The sequence below is a fragment of the Myotis daubentonii genome, chromosome 2 (genome assembly GCF_963259705.1).
Source record: "Myotis daubentonii chromosome 2, mMyoDau2.1, whole genome shotgun sequence".
Classification (NCBI taxonomy): Eukaryota; Metazoa; Chordata; class Mammalia; order Chiroptera; family Vespertilionidae; genus Myotis; species Myotis daubentonii.
In genome coordinates, this window is record NC_081841.1 from 176,765,725 (window position 1) to 176,785,832 (window position 20,108).

General features: G+C 38.1%; 1 protein-coding gene across 1 annotated transcript in view; it reads left to right on the forward strand.

The window, feature by feature from the left end:
- The window catches only part of GPC6 (glypican 6), a 1,130,094-nt gene that overhangs the window by 274,643 nt on the left and 835,343 nt on the right, over positions 1-20,108 (forward strand). The window contains exon 2 of the mRNA XM_059684950.1: positions 5,413-5,571. Coding sequence (XP_059540933.1) covers positions 5,413-5,571 — 159 coding nt within the window. The remainder of the gene's footprint in view (positions 1-5,412; positions 5,572-20,108) is intronic.

Consider the following 20,108-nt stretch of genomic DNA (forward strand, 5'->3'; position numbering starts at 1 on the left):
TGGCAGCTTTCAGACCAAGGGCCAGCCTTAGAGGGTGTGTGACGTGGCAGAACCACATTTCTGCTGTCACCTCAGCATCTTGGAGTGAAAATGAACATCTGGCGTGCATTTGGAGAAAGATGTTGTAAAAACTGACACATTGGTGAAGGGGTGTATAGATGGAGGAAAAGTCCCATTTGTTTTTTGGAAAACAGATGACAATTTACAATCTGAATATATGTCCCTGAGTTTCTGCTCACTCTCTAACTTCCTAGTGCAGTTCCTATCTTTCACATGTACTATTCCCCTTATTCATTTTAGAGCTAGTAAGAGGGTATTGAAAAATGCAAGGACTCAGGTATTCACTGGCATAAACTTCAAGTACCCTAAGAGAGCATGTAGCTGTTTAAGCTGATTGCATGGTCTTCTTTGTCTGATCTTGCTGGACATGACCTATCATCATGCTTTGCACATAGAAGGTCATCAATAAATGTCTGATGAGCCCTAACCGGTTTGGCTCAGTGGATAGAGCGTCAGCCTGCGGACTGAAGGGTCCCAGGTTCGATTCTGGTCAAGGGCATATGCCTTGGTTGCAGGCCCATCCCCAGCAGCAGGTGTGCAGGAGGCAGCTGATTGATGTTTCTCTCTCATCGATGTTTCTAACTTTCTATTCTTCTCCCTTCCTCTCTGTAAAAAAATCAATAAAATATTTTTTAAAAAAATAAATAAATGTCTGATGAGTAAAAGGTACAATCTTTATAGTTTCAATCCTACATCTACATTTATGGTCTTTCATTCTAATCTTCTGGAATGAACTATTTAGTATCTTTATTATTAGTGATCTCAGAGGTGTCTAAGGGCACTCCATTTGAGTTAATGTTGTATCTAATTATATAATAGAAAACCTAATGAACCTAAGGGAATCTGAGAAAGGAATGGTGGTGGAAAACTCTTAAACAGTAGTTTGTTCTTCTTATGTTACAACTTTGGAAGAATACCATTTTTACATTATATACTCATAAGTGTCAGGAAGTATTTAAGATGAGAAAAGTTTTCATATTATTGCTATATGGAGAAATTGGAACAGGAAGGGCTAATATATCAGGATAGCTGGCATGTATGTTTTCAGGATGTAAGTAGTTTGTGTATTGCAGGCTCAATGGTCTGTCATAATTGTCTTCTGTTCTAACACTAAAACAGCCATAGACAATACATAAATGAAAGGATGGACGTTTTCCCAAAAAAAAAACAACAAAAACAAACCACCCTTTATTCATGGATAATTAAAGTTGAATTTTACAAAACTTTCACATAGCACAAAATATCATGTTATTTATTTATTTATTTATTTAGTTAGTTAGTTAGTTATTTGCCAACTTTTTGCTCACAGGTCTTACAAAAAATTGTGGTAGGCCATATTTAACCCAGAGGCCATGGTTTGCAAACTCATGTTGTAGGACTCCCCCCAAAATAAATAAGAACCCACTCAGAACAAATGTCTAATTGTCCTAAATGTTTTGGCCATTCAAAGTCATCAGTTTTTTTTTTTGGGGGGGGGGCTCAGGTTAGGGGGGAAAAGGACCTACCCTTCAATGTTCACGTCTTCCACAGCTTTCTTATCTAGTAACTAGAGGCCCAATGTACCAATTCGTGCATCAGTAGGGTCCCTCAGCCTGGCCTGCAGGATCAGGCCGGAACTAGCTCTCTGACATCCCCTGAGGGGTCCTGGATTGCGAGAGGGTGCAGGCCAGGCCGAGGGACTCCACTGATAACACGATCTGCACGATTGGGGCTTGGGAGGGACACAGGAGGTTGGCCAGCTGGGAAGGGACGTGGGAGGGCTCCAGGGCATGTCCGACCTGTCTACCTCAGTCCCCATTGGCTGGACCCCAGCAGCAAGCTAACCTACCAGTTGGAGCATCTGCCCCCTGGTGGTCAGTGCACATCATAGTGAGCAGTTGAGTGGCCTTAGCATATCATTAGCATCTTACGCTTTGATTGGTTGAATGGATGACTGGACAACTGGACACTTAGCATATTAGGCTTTTATTGTATAGGACTAGAGGCCCAGTGCACAAATATTTGTGCACTCGGGGAGGAGGGGGGGTCCCTCAGCCCGGGAGGAGAAAGAAATCGACTTGTTGGGGACACTTTCAGTTCTATAAAAAGGCTAAAACTGCTTTGAATTAGTAAGGCAACCTCTTACATATACCTCCATGACCCTACACACACACACAAACACACACACACACACACAAATGAAATAATTTTGGGTTAAAGCTGTCTCATTAAGAAGTAACTATCTTTAGGTTTTTATTCATGAAAACATCAAATACCAATTTTCTTTGGCTAATTACAGATTATGTATCCAACCTAATTTTATGACTGTTGATCCATAGGGTTTCTTCCACTAATATCAAAATATACCTTGGGTCATAAAATATTGATATTCTTCTGGTCAATTTTTTTAAAAAAACCAAGATGCCCTGTGCATTTTCTTGTAGACTCAATTGTAATGATCCAGTAGTGGAATCCAGCCTGATGTTCTAAATCTTGAGAAATAGACATTTCTTTTGTACATACAGAGTGGGAAATGGAATAGGGGGAAATAAGAAATAGTATAGGGGGATTTACAAAAACAGTTTATAAGCAGGTCAGAAAAGGGAACACACTACAAACTGGTTAATACTAAATATCCAGTCAGTCTGAATAGGGTTTTATCTTTATTGATTAGATTTCATATTTATAAAAAGAAAATTAGTGAGCCCTGGCCGGTATTGCTCAGTTGGTTGGGTGTTGTCTTGTGCACCAAAAGGTTGCTAGTAAGATTCCCAGTCAGGGCATATACAGGTAGGGAGCCTGATACCTGGGTTTCAGGCTCAATTCTCAGTAGGGGGCATGCAGGAGGCAGCCAATCTATGTTCTCTTCTCACATTAAAATGTTTCTCCCTCTCCCTTCCTGTCTTTATAAAGAAAATTAGGGATTGTGAACCATTTCCTTTTAATAACTTATTCCATTCTCAGTACCTTAAACTTTAGAACTATGCTTCTCAATGCGGTATATCAGAGTATCCGAATCACTTGGGGACATTGTTTCAAATTTTATGCTGTCCTATCTGTCCCCATTTTGGCAAACCAGTACCTTCAAATCAGAACCTATCAGGAACACATCTGCAGGTTAACCATCTGGGTTATCTCTCACTGCAGCAAGCAAGAATATGTCATGGAGGACCATGGGTTTCTCAACAAGAGAGACTTCAAAGGAATCTATTACAGGATTTGGATTGTGGCTGAGTAATTTGGGGGAAGGTTCAAGGAAGCAGGGCTTCAAACTACACTGGGTACTGTTGGAAAGCAGAGGCAGTTCTATAATAAGGCATCTCAGTAAATCTGATCAACAAGGAGGGAGCCTCGGGTGAAGATCAATCTGTAAATGGTAAAGACGTACCAAACATTCATTTTGCCGTGGACAGGAGGCATTTTTAGATGGCACGGTGACCTTGTTTTTGTCTGTGCTTAGACACAATTTTGAAGTGGCCTTGTTTTGTTGCATTTTATTATGGCCTTAGAGTATCTTGTCTGTGGTTGGTGTTCTGTGAGTTTGTTTAGACTTAGTGGACTGTGGTGACCTAGCAGTGAGTGCCAGGCTGGCTTCTGAATGCCAAGGACAGTTTGCTTTTCTTTTTCAATATCTACCCTCTGCTCTCCTTTCTCCCACAACTGTAGTGGCTACTTCATTTTAGTGGCATATTTCTAAGTTTGTATTACAAAATATTGTAAATGTACAGAGAATCTAAACATAATACTATAATAATCTTCATTGTATCCATCAAACAACTTAAGAAATAAAAGATTATAGATACAAGTATTTGAGTATGTCTTTCGAATCTTAATTCCTCCTGGGAGGGAACTGTTATCTTGAATTTGATGTGTAACATTCTCAAGTACAAGTATTTTCATTCCCATTTAAAACATATACACATGATATTTTATGGTCTCCCCTTCTAGGAATTATGTGAGATCTAACATTAATACACACTGAGATAATTTTTTTAATTCTGGGATTGCTTTAAATAGGTACTAAAACCTCGAACTACATGAGGAATCATGAAGCCCCCTGTACATCAGACAGGGTCACAGGGCATAATATTATATAACTATTGTTAAACATTAGAAATGACTTTTAATGATCCCCTCAAGTACATGCAGCTTTCAAATGACCCATAGTGGCTTCATCTGCAGGGGCAACATGTTGGTTTAACTTAGCAAGATGTTGGGTGGATTTTTCTTCTTCCCCCCAGAGCTTCTGCTAAACATTTTTGACACTAAAGAAGCTGCACCAACTGGAAACTCACATTTTCATTTCAGACCATTTTAATTTCATGAAGCCAAGGTTTGGCTTCTACTTGCAAATAGCATTGAAGAAAGCAATATTGTCAAAACAAGCGGCCTGGTATATCCAGCTATAAACCTGTTGAATCGAATACAAGACTTTCATTACCTTTTACTTCACATTTCTATATACTAGTACTATCACCGTTAATTACACCCATCAGTGCCTTCCTCCTTGTAGGCGAACATTTTCTCTCTGACAAAGAAATGTCAACTGAGAGAATGTGTGGCACCTGGGACCTCCATTAAAAACACACTCACTTTCACCCAATAAAAAGCTGACGTATTCTGACAGATGGACAGGCAGACGGAGAACTCAGGGCCCATTCCCATCTTTTCTCGCCCTAGCTGTCCGAGACGACGGTGATGGGACTGATGGTCTTTGCCTTACTTGAGGTTTCCAAAGAATCACCCGTATAACTGTCTTGCATCTCTTGTCATTTGGTGTTACTCGGTACGTTTCAAATAAAAGCAGAAAATCGCCGTGGTCTTCCGAGGCCTTTACATGACAGGGGCAGGAACTAAATACCCAGCTGCTCTCACAGGAATACCATCACCTGGGTGGCTTATCAACAACACACGGTCATTTCTCCCTGTTCTGGAGGCTGGGAACTCCAAGGTCACGACCCTGGCAGATTCAGTGTCTAGTGACTGCCACCTTTTTGCTGAAAGAAAGGATGGATTAATTAGTTATTTGAGGTCCCTTTCATAAGGCACTAATTCCATTCATGACCTAACCACTGGGGTTTTATACATGTGAGTTATGAGTGGTGGTGGTTGTGTGTGTGTGTGTGTGTGTGTGTGTGTGTGTGTGTGTGTGTGTCGCGGGGGGAGGAGGCACAGACATTCAGACCATAGCATCTGGTTCACCAAAAGTCCAGAATGTTTGCAATGTTAAATACACAGAGGCGCAGATCAAGTTCATGGGGATGGCTGGAGGGGTTGAGGGGACAAATACCCCCGGATTTGAGGGCAACATGAGAGACGCGAGTTCCCCTAAGTCCTTATCGTTTCATACTGACATGTAGCTTGTCTTTGCAGGGGAGCACTTAAGAATCTGTCCTCAAGAATATACCTGCTGCACCACAGAAATGGAGGACAAGCTCAGCCAGCAGAGCAAACTGGAGTTTGAAAACCTCGTGGAAGAGACGAGTCACTTCGTGCGCACTACCTTCGTGTCCAGGCACAAGAAGTTCGACGGTAGGTCAAACAGCCTCCGCTTTCACTTTGTCCTACCTGTGCTTTCCTATGAGAAACACCCTGGTCTTATGGGAAAAACCTTTTTTAGGTAGGAGCTTTTCTTTCCCTCTTAAATATTTATAGCTTTTTTTTTTAAAGTATGTGCTTTCTTGACAATTTAGATAGTAATAGCTTGGAAAAACCTGATTTAAAGAGCTGTTTTGCATTTGCAGTTTGCCTGTGAGATTTCTGAAAGACGTAAGCTCAAGTTTTATTATTAGAGTGATTCTAATTCAGGTTTTGTAGCTTGTCTTCAGTTTTCATCGGGGCATTTTTCCTTAAAAGAATTGAGTGCCATTCAAAATGTTTTGAAATACAACACTTTGAAACAGACAGGCGTGTTTGAAGTGCCAATGACATGGTGTCCTTTATTTTAGAGTTCCTCCTCCCTATAACATAGCCAGGTTTCCCGTTTCAGTTGCAGTGCTTTCTGCATAAGGTTTAAGTCCCCTATTGATTTCCTGATTATATGCAATTGACTTCACTTCTCAATTCTATTTGTTCAATAAACCGTCTGTATTAGAAAGTGCAACGTGTGAACGTAATTATAACTAGAATTCCAGCATTGTGTTTTCTCATGTGAGCCTCAGAAAAGTATTTTAAAGCAGTCTGATTTTTATAAACTTAATTAATAAGTATGAAGTTAATATTCTTACGTTCTGTGTAGTCTTAGGGCTCTAAGAAATGAGTGTACCTTACTATATGACTCCTTGTAAAGCAGACTTGCAAATCCTGGTGAGCCTTCCTTGTGCCCTTAGTCATATTAAGTTGCCTAAGGCAACAGAACTGCCATTCATTTTCTTCCCGCTCTCCAGTCAATGCACAACAGAGCCCGTGTAGAAGAGGCCTGCCAAAGCTTTTCTTTTTCTTTTCTGTTTTCCTCTGCAGTAGGTAAAACGTTCTGCTTCGTTGCTGCTTTAAATGAGTATAACAACACCAATTTCTTTCAAATCAGTCCTCCAAGTTCTAAAAGGCAGGTCCACCCGGCAGTGGTTTCAGTATTCAAGATGATGTGAAATTTTCCACCTAAGCGAATGGGGCTTGCATTTCCTGCAAGTATTTTTCAGCATCTTCACATTCTTCTGCTGCCTCTCACTCTGTGTTCGACTTTATTATGTAGATGTATATGAAAATAATGCCCAGTTTTGAAGTGTTACTGTGAATGTTTGTTCCCTTGAATGCACCCAGGGAGTACTTGGGAGTTACCCTTGATTGACAGATTACCACTCCAGTGACATTCAGGAGCCCCTGCAGGGGCTCTGTGTTTGAGGAACTATAATGTATCAGTTCAGGCGGAGGCCACTTGAGACACTCTATCTTTTGTGACAGAAAGCAGGTGGGAGGGACCTGCTGCTGCTGATTTCTACCCTTGGAAAACAACTCTAGTGCTTTTATAAAACTGTACTCTAAAATTAGGTTGCAATAGTTCCAGGGCAGTATTCACAATACATAATATATGTGTATAAAGATATATATATCTGTTAATAAAAATAGTAGATGTAAGGTAGCTTTATGGAGATTTTTGTTTTTGTTTTTGTGGTTTTGTTTGTTTTTTTGGTAAATGAGTAAAGGTATTCAACAAGGCTGAGTGAGATACTTCTTGTATTTTCATATCAATGTCTTTGAATTTATAATATTTAATCCCACATCTCATTCATTTTATTTAGGAAATCTCCTTCCCTCCCTTTTCCCTTCCTCCATTCTCCCTTCTTTCCTCCATCCCTCCTCCCTCTCTCTCTTTTTACAGGTGTGTTTTAAATTATGTTAATGTATTTAGGGGTATTAAGTCAATCTGTTTGACAGGGCATTGACTTTTGATAAGATTAGATCTGACATAGAGGGTGATGAATTATTTAGTAGCAGTGCATTTCATTGCAGTTACATTCCACTGAAATGGGTGAGAAATTAAGATTTTTTCCCAAGGAAGCTTTCAGCCAGACTTTTTTTAAAAAAAAAATCTGAATGTGTCCTGGTGAGCACAGCTTCTGTAGAGCTCAGTCTTTAAAACATTTATAGAAACATGCCAATTAAAAAGTCACCATTATCATGTTTGCCCTTTCTTTTGTCAGTTTCATGAGGTCAGTTATGCAATTGTATGGCTTACCTTCTTATCCCTAGAAAGTGATGCCCTAAGTCACCTTTCAGGAACTTCACCTAGGTAGCTTTCCATTTCTTCCCTTGGCTGTTCCCCCCGCCCCCACCCCCAACACATCCCAGTGGTGTTTATTGATGAGTATCAGTTGGGAAGCACAGAAGAACTACCTGGGTCAGGTTTGGAATGTTACCTTCCCAGCCTTATCTTCAGTGATAAAACCAACAGCGCTCTGAAGGGCTTTGAATTGTATTTTCCTGGAAGGTGACTTTGCAGGATCACCTCTCAGGAATAAGAAGATGGTCACATAAGTCATTTCTATTCTGTGAGTCATTGTGCGTTTCTGCTGGGGTCTCCTGATCCAAAGTGTCCCTTTTGCATTTCTGCCTCTGGTCCACTTTAACACTAGAAAGACTGAAACTTAGTATATACCTATATTGCCCAAAAGCAGTCAAAATGACTGCATTGTGAAAGAATAATCTCGGAGCACTCTTCACTTATGTTCCTTAGCTTTTCCAATAACTCACTTCTATTCGACATTTCTTTCATGAATTTAGGGCGCAAAAGAAATAAAATAAACAACTTATTAGAACAAGTATCACTGCATAAAGATTCGAATAACAAGTACTAGTTTAGCTTATTGAGCAACTGCAACTTATCAAGTATCGACAATTTATCATGTACTTGTATGTTATCATGTGACGGTAATCGAAAAAAAATGAAAACTGTTACTTCAATACAGAGCCTAACTGGTCATATAAGAAATTTACTCAATTCAATAATAAGAGTCATTTGATTATTTAAAATTTCCCAAGCAGCCAAAATGACTGCTTTTGGGCAAGGTAGGTACAACACACACATATATATATATATACTGGAAATGAAGGAGGGGGGAGGTAACTACAATTATTAATAAACGCATTTATATGTTGTACAAAAAGTCACAAAATTCTAAGACATTGTGTCCTTATATACATAATTGTTTTTCTAATTGAAATTAAAAAGCAGTCAAAATGACTTCCTTGGGCAATCTAGTTAATCTAGAGATCCTGATTTGTCATCTGTATTTTGGATGTCTTTATTGGCTAGATATTTTATTTTATTTTAAATAATATGAATGATGACTATATTATATGAAGAGGGGACCCCTTTCCTTCCTATTTTCCTTAACTACAATAACATTTTAAATTCTATCTGGTACGTGTGATTCAGTCCAAACTATATAGAGAGGCCAGATTCAATCACTGTTAAAATTAGTCTACAGTTGTTGCTTCCCTTATTATTCTGGGAATGTGTTGATTCCATTAACTTTTGTTATTTGACAGAGGTGACTTTTAAATTTTGAAATTCAAAATTTTTAACATAACATAGCATTCTATTTGTTGTCATATTCTTTCCAAGTTCCTATTAACATCATTAGTAATATTTATGAGGTAACACTGTACATTTATAAATATTCATTGGGTGATTGGAACCTAAACCTGAATTAATATATATTTTTGCCTACATTCCCAAATGGCCAACTTTTGCTCCATATACCCATTAGGCTAAAATATATAGCTGAGAAGCAATACATTGAAAATAAGGTTGTATCTAAAGACAATGAGTTGAAAAATATATATTCTCAATTGCTGAAATTTTCATTCTTTTGCAAGGAATTTGCTTATCACTCTGTACCATTATATACATTTATATACATTTATATACATTTATATACATTTATATACATAAATGTATATAAAATAAGGATTTATATATTCTTGACACTGGTGCTTTTCCCTATACCACAAGTTTTTGTATGTGTGTTTTTTTTTTCCTTTTTCTGGCCCAATTTCCACCTCTGGTTTGCATTACGTATCCCTGCAGGCCCCTCACCATGTTGGCCAGGGTCTGACTCCTGCAAAGGGTCCCTCAGAATTATAGAGATACTTTCCATGTGGGGATGAGCACCCAGCCGGGTCAAGTGGCAGATGGCCATAAAATTTCTCCCATATTTCTTACCTTTCTCACTCTGCCAAACACCCAGCCAGAAGTACACAAAACAAATAAACCATGTAAATACAGAAAAAAGGAAGGGACATCTTTGTGTACCCTCTCAGTTGCCTAGCTTTTTTTGTGTTTTGTGACTGTCCGACCTGTCCAAGTGGCATTTGTGTCTAAATCCCAATGGTGGTCATGCATTTCAGTGGCTGATTTGTTAGGATCCTAGGAAAATGGAGAACAAGAGAACACTCTGATAGTAGTAATTGTAATAATGGACAACACCTGGCCTGTACCTCGCCCTTTGTAGATGTTTGCCTGTTTGCCAGGGTGACCAGCACTCTCAAGACACACAGCCAGTCGGTGACTGATTCGGCTTCCCTTCTGGACTGAGCACTCCTGAGACCTAGCCTAACCACTCTACTGTCACCTTTTGAGTGCTTTCCAGTCCCTGAATGTGTGGAGATTCTATGATAAGCAGCATCTATTTCTCTGTCTCCCTCTGCCTGCCCTGCCCCAAGTTATTGTGGGGCGGAAGTGGAAATGTCTTTCAGAGAAAAGTGGGAGATTTTTTTTAATCCTTAAAAAAATATAATTACCCACCTAAATATAGTCCAGCCTCCAAGGAACCTGGAGTTTAGAGAGGGTAAATGACTTGCCAAGTTTCCACCAAAATGATGAAACCAAGAGTGTAACCTAATACTCCTGACTTACATCAGTCTTATAAATAGTGATGTGATAGGAAGTCAATATTTGGTTGAAATACTCACTAAGCTTTTATTTGGTTCATGTGGACATTATCTAAAATCACTGATATTTCTGTAGCCAGTCAATAGTGATGTTGATGGGTAAAGAATCTAGCCACATTTTTGGTGAAGGCAGAATGGTATTCAATTGGAAGTTGTCCTAAATTAAAAGGAAATGAGTGTTTTGTGAAAAATTTGTATTGAATCAATAAAAGCATATTGTTTATTCCCCTCAGGTACCAAAGTCTAGTAACCTCTATCTTGATGTAAGCATCTGCTTTCCATTCTTTAGGAACATGTATGGAATATGGATAATTCAGGGACAGGAAAATTTAGTTGACAGGGCATTTTATTTTGTTTATTTTTTCCTCAGATTTATTTGAGCTGAAATTTATTTGCATTTGAAACTCAATATGAGAGTTTTTGTTTGTTTGTTTAGTGTGTTCTTCTTGGTCTTATTATTATTCTCTCCTTCTTGGTTTTTATTTATGTATATTAATGACATACATTTGTCCAGAGATTTTGGCAGCAAGTACATTTTTAAAAGCAAAATAAAAAAAAAGTTCAGCAGTAATTTCCATCTTTCTGAAGAACTTATTCTACAGTAACACCCTCAGAATTCTCATTTTACTGAATGCGGAAATAATTTATACACAGCATCATAGTATTTTTACACTGCAAATCTGCTGTATTTTCTTTTAATATATCATTTTTCATCTATATACTGTAGAGACAGCAATAATATAATGATAGCTTTAAAATATGGTCTACTTTTCTCAGAGAATACACTTATTTGAAAACCTAAGTAGTTTTCCATATGGTGATAGAAGCTTCTATATTTCCTGTCATATAGATGGATGGATGGTGTGTGTGTGTGTGTGTGTGTGTGTGTGTGTGTGATTTGAATTTGGAAACATTTATTCATAACCTACCATATAGAAGGCACTTAACCAAGTCTGTAATAGATTTTAAAATGACTAATAATGTTAAAAATATGGTCACAATCCGTCACAATGTTTATCTTATTGGGGAGATCTAAGCTTAAAACTAACACAGAAGGCAATTGACTATCTCAGAAAATGGAAACAGAAAAGGGGAAGTCAAGTATTTTATTTAGAGGTGCTAGAGACTTTGGAAGAGGTGCGGACAGAGTCCTTACAGAATAACCTAAGATCATGATAGTTAAAGAAGTGTCAGGAGGAGACAAAGAGTACTAGCAATTTTGTATGCATGTTCACAAAGTCAATGGCACTTGTAAACATATTTACTATTGACTTTTTCCAAACAATATTACTCTATTGACATTTAGCATTTATCCATTTCGTAAACATTCTTTAGACACTTTCTTGGATTTGTATCAATCCGACATTGTTTTGGAACAAATAGCCGCAAAAGTTCAGGGCATAAACAAGAAGCATTTATTTTTTGTTAATGGGTCTTTGGATTGGCCAGAGTTTGGCTGTTTGGGGCTGTGTTCACGGAGGCTCAGTTCTCGAGTATAGATTTGATCTGTTCCACTCCAGAGGTCTCTTATTCTTTTGGAAGTGGTACTGTATCGTGGGCATGATTTCGTGGTGCAGTTTGGAGACTAAGTTATATGTATGGAGGCACGATGTTTCTTAAAGCCTAAACTAGAATTGGCACACAGACTTTTCAAGTTCTATTGGCCAGGATAAATTTCATGATCATTACCAACATCAGTGGGATGGAGGACTATATGACTCCCATCAAGGTTGAGGTGGAGGGAGAAGTGAATGTTTCTGTATGTTAATCTACCATAGTCCTCAGCTGACAGCCTCCCAAGCAATGTTTATGTTCCATATTTGCTTTTTGGGGGGCAGCGGGGGGGAGGATAGATTCTCTAGGAACTCAAGATCAATAAGTATTTCTTGGATATGAAACCTCTGTTCAACTAGTACCTCCCATATCCTAGCACACTGACAAATACACACATAAACACACACACAACTTCCATGATGTGATTCAAGAATAAGATGTGATTTTTCCATTTTATGCTATTATTCCCCTTCATCATTGTGCGGAATAACAAGTTTTACTGTAATTCCTAAGGGTTAGAATGTTAATCATTATAGGAAGCAATTAGCTGAATGCTGCCTGTAAGTTTGCTAGGCCCCATTTTGTCTGAAGGACCCTCCTCTGCAAATCAGAATGTGCTGACTTGGGTTTCAGAAATTGAGAAACAGTCTCGCTGGCATTGGAAAGTAATCTGCCCATTCTCCCAAAGGACAGTCCTTTGAAAAATAAGAATCAACTAACCAGGGAGTTGGCTTTGGCAGAACTAGTGAACAGATGTATACACCACAAATGCCTTGCATTTGCACAATCTTGGAATATATGATCCATGGTTGGGTGTTCTTTAAATGCATTGCACACGAACTCAGTCCTTTGTACAAGGGGGGTTGTTCTCTCTCTCTCTCTCTCTCTCTCTCTCTCTCTCTCTCTCTCTCTCTCTCTCTCTCTCTCTCTCTCTCCACCCCCCCCTCTCTCCAGAGATCTTTCAAAAACTAAGGATGTCCATGCCTGATCAGCAGCTTCATGTCCTCAATGATAGACTGCTATCTTACCACACACCTCAAAGTAACTTAAAGCACATTATGTTCCCTTGTGCTTATAATGTTATCAACTTATTATCACCATCCCCTTGCATAGTGGCTTTGCTGAGCAGCTGTTTCACAGGCAAGACAATTTCTTTTAAGTATTGCTCTATCAGACACTGAAACCAGCCTTACAGGAAGGTTTCTTGGTCATGAATGTTAATGAGCAGACAAGTAGCTGTTCCCTGACAGTGGCTCACTAATCTTTGAGGAAGTATGGGTAAATTACAGGAAACTTTTATTTCAGTTAATTTGATCTGCCACCGAATAGAGAAAACAGATTTTCTTATTTAAATGAAAATGAAGAAACATATTTAATGGTGGTTTAAATTAGAGATCAGTGGAAACATTATTGTCTTCAGACCTGAGAACACAGTAGCTCAGTGTAGACTGGTTTGATTGCATCCTGTGTGTCAAGGTAGTGAGACCCGTTACCTCCAGTTAGGTGTGATGGGCAGTGGGAAGCAGCATAAGTCACTCACTCTTTAAGTGGGGATTTTGTGTCAAGAGATTCTTGATCTTCCTTCCTAATACAAAATTGGAATAAAATCTGTGCATCCTCCTCCACTGAGACAATATAAGATTTCCCTTTCCTAACAAACAAAAAACACAACATGGTAAAAGCATAAGACAAGCATTTGCATGCTTCCTCAAGATTCAAAAGAAAATAATTCTGGGGAAACTTTATCTCAATGGCATCCTTTGTGCTGAGGGAGTCCCTAAGGTAGGCAGATAGAAGGAGCAAGATGGGCAGAAAGGTGATCATGCTCAAAGCTGGTTGATAATTTCAATGGGGTTTATTATTATAGTCTCATTTGTATATGATTTTTAAATTTTATAATAAAAAGTTTTGAAAGACAGAGAAATGACTTGAGCATATACAGGATCAAAGATTGCAATACAGTTAATTCATTCTAGACAGAGAGCAATGTCCATAGGCTAAACGAGGCTTATGTTTTGTGTACCCAACAAGAGTCAATCACATAACATTTTCAAGTTGCAAAGATGGACACAACTTATAAGAAATTTAACTCGGATCAAGGCTGCTTAGTGTCTGCTTCTGTTCAAATTTTGATTATTGTTTTGCTGTAAATGACATCTCTGGTTTAGTAATATGGATAGGACTGTTGAAGTGAGGCTTCATATATAGGTCTCCCTGTTGTGGTTCAAAATGTTCAACACTTACTTAGAAGCTACATGGACACCAAGTCAGACCATTCAGACACAAATGTTGGCAAGATTCAGAAGAAAATGCGAATGTATAGTATAAATGCATTATAAATAACACTTCTTCATTGCTCCATAGTCGCCCAGTGACTTTTCGTTGAATGACAACATGGAAATGAGCTCTTGGAGTTTCACATTTTGGCAAATCCAAAGGAAGAGACAGGTTGCCTGAGCAATTAGTTCCATATGTTTCCAAGCATTCCATTAGACTGGAGGAGAACCTGACCCCATGTGTGGAGGTAGGGTCAGTGACCAGCTAATAAGCTTCCATGGTTCACCGAACTCAGAAAATTTTAAAAATCCCTCATTACGAATTTCAGAACTTTCCATTTATTGTGCTTTAAAGGTTTGTTAAATGGACAAATATTATTCTTGGGATGACTATATATAGCAGTACACGATCTTCATACTGTTTCCTCCCTACCTACTGGTATGATTGAATCCAAACAACTGAGAAAATGAAAAGTAAACTTTGAAGTAAGATAACAGGAAATTGGGCCTCTCAGGCCTTTCCATTTTGGAAGAAGTTGTGCTTTTCTACATATCTTTTATTTTTAAAAATTTCCTTGCATATTTTTCTTCGTTTAGAAGACTAGTGCTGTGGTCATTATAGGTTATAGTTGTCTCAGCCCTCTGAATTAACTCAGATCAAGGCTGTCTCCTTCTCCTCAAGACTTATGTAGTTGACACCTTATCATTTTCACTTATTTAGTGTTCTTTTAATAGCATTCTTAATAGATAAAAAGTATGATCTATTGCATCCTCTCTGTTGAAGTCTAAGCTCATTAACTATTGGGATTAGGTCTCCTATTTCTATTTTGTCTTCCTACAGCTCAGTTAATAGAGAGCATATTTAATTCTGCTGCAGTGCTGTCTGAGTATGGCACCAACTTGCACAGATCCAAGGGCACAGACCAGTCAGATGGATTACTTAAGGTCCGGTAATAAATACAACAGGAGAAAATAGGAAGCTTTGAGTTCTAGTTATCTATTAACTCTTAGGGTCCATAAACCTGGAAGCCATATTAGGTTTCAGCAGCATTTGCTCCAGTGGATTTAATGGAACTAATTTTGAATTCTCAGAACAAAGATGGTCTTCATTGAGAGTGCAAGTAGAAGCCCTTACTTCAAAAAACAGGATGCGTTCCTAACCACGTGGACTTTCTAAAAGCCAAAGTGCCCTTAGCTTTGGCCCCCAGGGTGAGGGGCTCCTCACCAGCCCCAGTCAGAGGAAAACTCAGGCAGAATTCAAGGAGACTGTTGACCTGTCATCGTTTATTATTTCAGCACTGTAACTGAGGAGCCTGAATTGCTGGCTCTTCCCTTTGTATTGTGTAAGGAGCACTGTACTCCTATAAAAGGTTTTAAAATACAAGAAAGCACACACACACACACACACACACAAACAAAAACAGGATGTGTGTGTTCTCTATATAAACACACACATACACACACACATACACGCACACACACGGCACAAATGTGTGTTCACATGAATAAAGAGTGGTTAAGATGCACAGGGGTCACTTAGAAAACCAGTTAGCACACACCTTCCTGGGTTCAGATACTGTATATTTTGATTCTCTGTTCTTGATGGGACCCCACAATCTTCATTTAGCTTACGCATTTGACATTTCTGAAGCAGGTCGTCTTCTCAGCTGCACTCTGGGATACACCTGAGTACTCTGGGATACACCTGAGTATCACTGGTTAAGTGGAGCCGACAGCTCAGTAATCAGGACATGGAGTTGAGGCACAGAAAGATGACAGATTTAAAAATCTTTCTTCTACCATATTAAGATCAGTTTATGGTCTGCTAATATAAAGGTCCCCACTGTGTATGCTAGATTTCAAGCAACTATTGACCATTAAACAATGCCTTTTATACATTAAGCAAGTCTCTCTCTTTTCCTTCTGATTTTGACAGTGAACTATACTCAAGAGCCATAACTCATTTGACCTTTTGCAGATGAAAATTAGACTTTATTTGAATGTTTCATATTTGTGAACTACAAAATTATTTTCTTTTTTCTTATTTTTTCTAGTTTATAAGATTTAATAGATATTTACTTTTTATTATCTAGAAAATGCATTTTTAATTTCTCATTTTTGGCTTGAATGATAAATAACGTTTTAAAATATTATTTTTAATAACATCTAAAATAACAAATAAAATTTTAATAACATAACATTTTTCTGACTCTAAAGTAGTAAATGCTTATTGTAGAAAACTTGAATAATTTGACTTAAAGTTTTAAAGCATTTAAAGTTACTTTAAATTTTTATCTCATTGGGGGGAAAAACCCCGATCTCTGAGGACAATGAATAAAAATGTAATAACCAATGTGTGCTTTCTTATGAAAGTATATTCAAATAAATTCTGAAAAATAAAGTAATTTACAACCCTTAAGTCTTACACTTAATCGTTTATAAATATAAAATGAATACAAAATATAAAGTGGAATCAAGTCCCTGTAGAGTTAGGGTATTTTCTGGGGCTAATATTCCCCAGACTTTAAAACATTTCGTTAGTACAACTTTGATGGCTGTTACCATAACTGAGTTGAAAATTCATCATTGAAAATTCCAGAGCTTCTGCAGCTGTTAAGAAGTCTGCATTTATGTAAAGATATGCATATTTACTTAGTGAACTTTTATACAGTGTTAATGAAATAGCTATTGATTTTTCATAGTTTCTTTTCATCAACCTTAAATCCTCACTTAAGATGTGTACTTTTTAAAATATATTTTTATTGATTTCAGCGAGGAAGGGAGAAGAAGAGATGGAAACATCAATGATGAGAAAGAATCATTGATTGGCTGCCTTCTGTACGCCCCCTACTGGGGATCGAGCCAGCAACCCTGGCATGTTCCCTTGACTGGAATCGAATCTGGGACCCTTCAGTCCACAGGCTGGCACTCTATCCACTGAGTCAGACCAGCTAGGGCTAAAATGTATATATTTTTAAAGGCAGTTAACATCGCCATTGCTTCAAGTTATTAGCGATGTAGTGATAAACTGAGCATGGTGTGCTCCTGGCTTCCTGCCAGTGGTGACTGAGAGATGGGATGCTGGGTGGCTCATGGTGCTTCTTTATCCTTGGGTTCACTAATAAACTCAGTGGTAAATATTCCACCAAGTTTATTTGTGCCAACTTCTTCAATAGGCTGAGACATTAAGATTCCTTAGAATAAACATCACCTGGGCACAGCCTGCACACCTAAATGGATTTCTTGCCAATGACTAATGCTGTTCCTTCACTACACAGTATACACAGAAAATGCCAGAACTTGATTTAGGGAGTGTGGCAATCTTCCAAGTTTGTTCATCAACGGCCTTCCAGTTCTGCTCTGTCCCATTCCTCATCTGAAAACAACAACAAAACACAAATAAACCAAATAAACCCATTTTAAGGGCCATCAGCTTTAGGCAAACTTGAGGAATAGATTTTTTTTTTAAAAAAATCAACAATTTATTTTCCTTCCTTGTGAGGATTTTGGTCAATTGCATATCATTTTGATTTTTGTGGGAGCTTAATCAAAGCTACCTTGATAACAAAGTAGAAGGGTCAATTGTATTTCTTCTTGCTAATGTAGAACTCTTAAGTATGGCTTTGTTCTCTGCCCTCATTGTCCATTAGCTTCATTTTAAAACCTCTTATGTATTTGAACAGCAATAAGAAATGCACCATTGTTGTCAAATATCTTAATCTTACATACAATGACTCTTTAAAATAATTGATACAATGAAAAAAGTAAAGCACCAGTAACCTTTACAAAGGCAGGTTAAGCAATGATGGGTAATGATATTTTTTCATCACAAAAATTTTCTTGCCATCTAAACAAATATCAACAAGTGGAATAATCTATATTGCTAGATAGCCAGCATTTCAAATTAAATGAAGATCTTCATTTTTATTAGGTGATAAGATACTAAATAGCAAGGCTATTACAGATGCTCCTGGACTGACTAAGCCATCATAAATTGAAAATAAGTAAATAATGCATTTAATACACCTAACCTATTGCCCATCATAGCTTGCTTAGCCTACTCTACATTAAATGTGCTCAAAACACTTACATTAGCTTACAGTTGGGGAAAACCATCTAACAATCTAATTACACTGCAGAGTATTTGTTGTTTACCCTCGAGATCATGTGCTTGGCGGGTAGCTAGCTTACCAATGCCGCCAAGCATCATGGAGGTATAGTGCCACTTATTGCTATGCAGGAAAAGATCATACGCAAAGTAAGGATTCTACTGACTATGTATCGCTTTTACACCATTGTAAAATTGAAAAATCCTAAATTGAACCATAGTAAGTTTGGAAACACCTGTAATTAATTTCTCCCACTGGAATAAGAAGGTCTGAGAAAATAGACCATATTTCTAAAAGTATTAAGGATAAAGAGAAATATGTATCTTTGAAAAAAACGTTTTAATAAGACAAACACATATTTATATCCATAATGGCTCATTAGGTCATATGGAGTGACCATTGTTACATATATTTAAAAGAACTACTTCTTGTTTTGCAATATTATTTTCTTTTCCACTTTCCTCGGGAAGCAAAAATGGACAGCACCCTGACTGACTTATGCTTTTCTTTTACATTGGCTAATTGAGCTGGTATTGGTTTTAGAAGCTACATGGACACCAAGCCTTACCAGAAGGCTTTTCTTTTTGAATACTTGTTTGCAAAACGAGCTAATGGGAGGATCATCTGTAGACATGTAAGCCACGCTGGGTGCTCATTAGATAACTTAGAAAGACTCTCTGGTTTGCCCCCCCCACCCCCTTTGTAGATAGTTGTATGTATTTCGATTAAAATCTCCATTTACTTCCAGCTGGCAATGTTAGCAGCCATTCCACCACTAGAAAGCAAAGGTCACAGCCTCCTGCCTGAACATACATTAAAAAAAACCAACACAACAACACAGGAAATCGTGTGCCTGTCTTGTGCAGGTTTCTTTGAGCCACCCACACACAGCAGGCTTGGGGAGAGGATTCTGAAGGGTCAGATTGCGAGGGGACTTTCACCTTATTTACCTGTGGCGCTCTGGTAGCTGATGGTCCAGATGCTGAGACTGCTGTTGCTTTGTGGATTGGGATCCAGCAGCAGCTGTTCTTCGCTACAGCATGTTTCTGAAATTCCAAATTTAATAGTCTGAGACCCCAGTCATTGAAAGCTATGCTGAAAGTTAATTTGCTGAATCCAAGTTTATTTTCCTACCTCAACCGCAGTTTGTGATAGAGCCTTTCCCCGCTGATGCACAATAAAATGAGGAAAGGACGTATTTACTGCCCTTCCCCGGCTGGAGAGGAAAAGAATGCAGTGGATACAGAGCCAGGCACAGGCTGCACAGCCTAGTGATTTGGCTACTGTATTCAGGCTGTCAGACCTTCTAACCCAGGCCCCGCTGCTTTCTACCTCCATAGCTTTGGGCAACTGTTTGATGGAAATTCAGTTTCTCCATCTCAAATGGTTAGAATAGTAAATTCTGCCTCAAAGAGTGTTAAAATGAGATAGTATACACACAACACTTATTAAAATGCCTGGCATATAGTTAGCGTTTACTATTTTAACCACACCACCACCTCACTTTCATGAGGTCTTTCTGGTAAAGAAGTTCTTCATTCTCTTACCTCACTACTGTGCACAGAATTAATTTTCTTGCTCAATAAACACGAAAATTCTCATATATTTAAGTAATTATAGTTAATATGTATTAAGTAATACTTGGAGCCAGTCACAATTTTAATAACTTTTCACGTGTTCTCCAATTTAGCCTTAACAATCCTATGAGGTAAGTGATTTATTATTATTATTATTATTA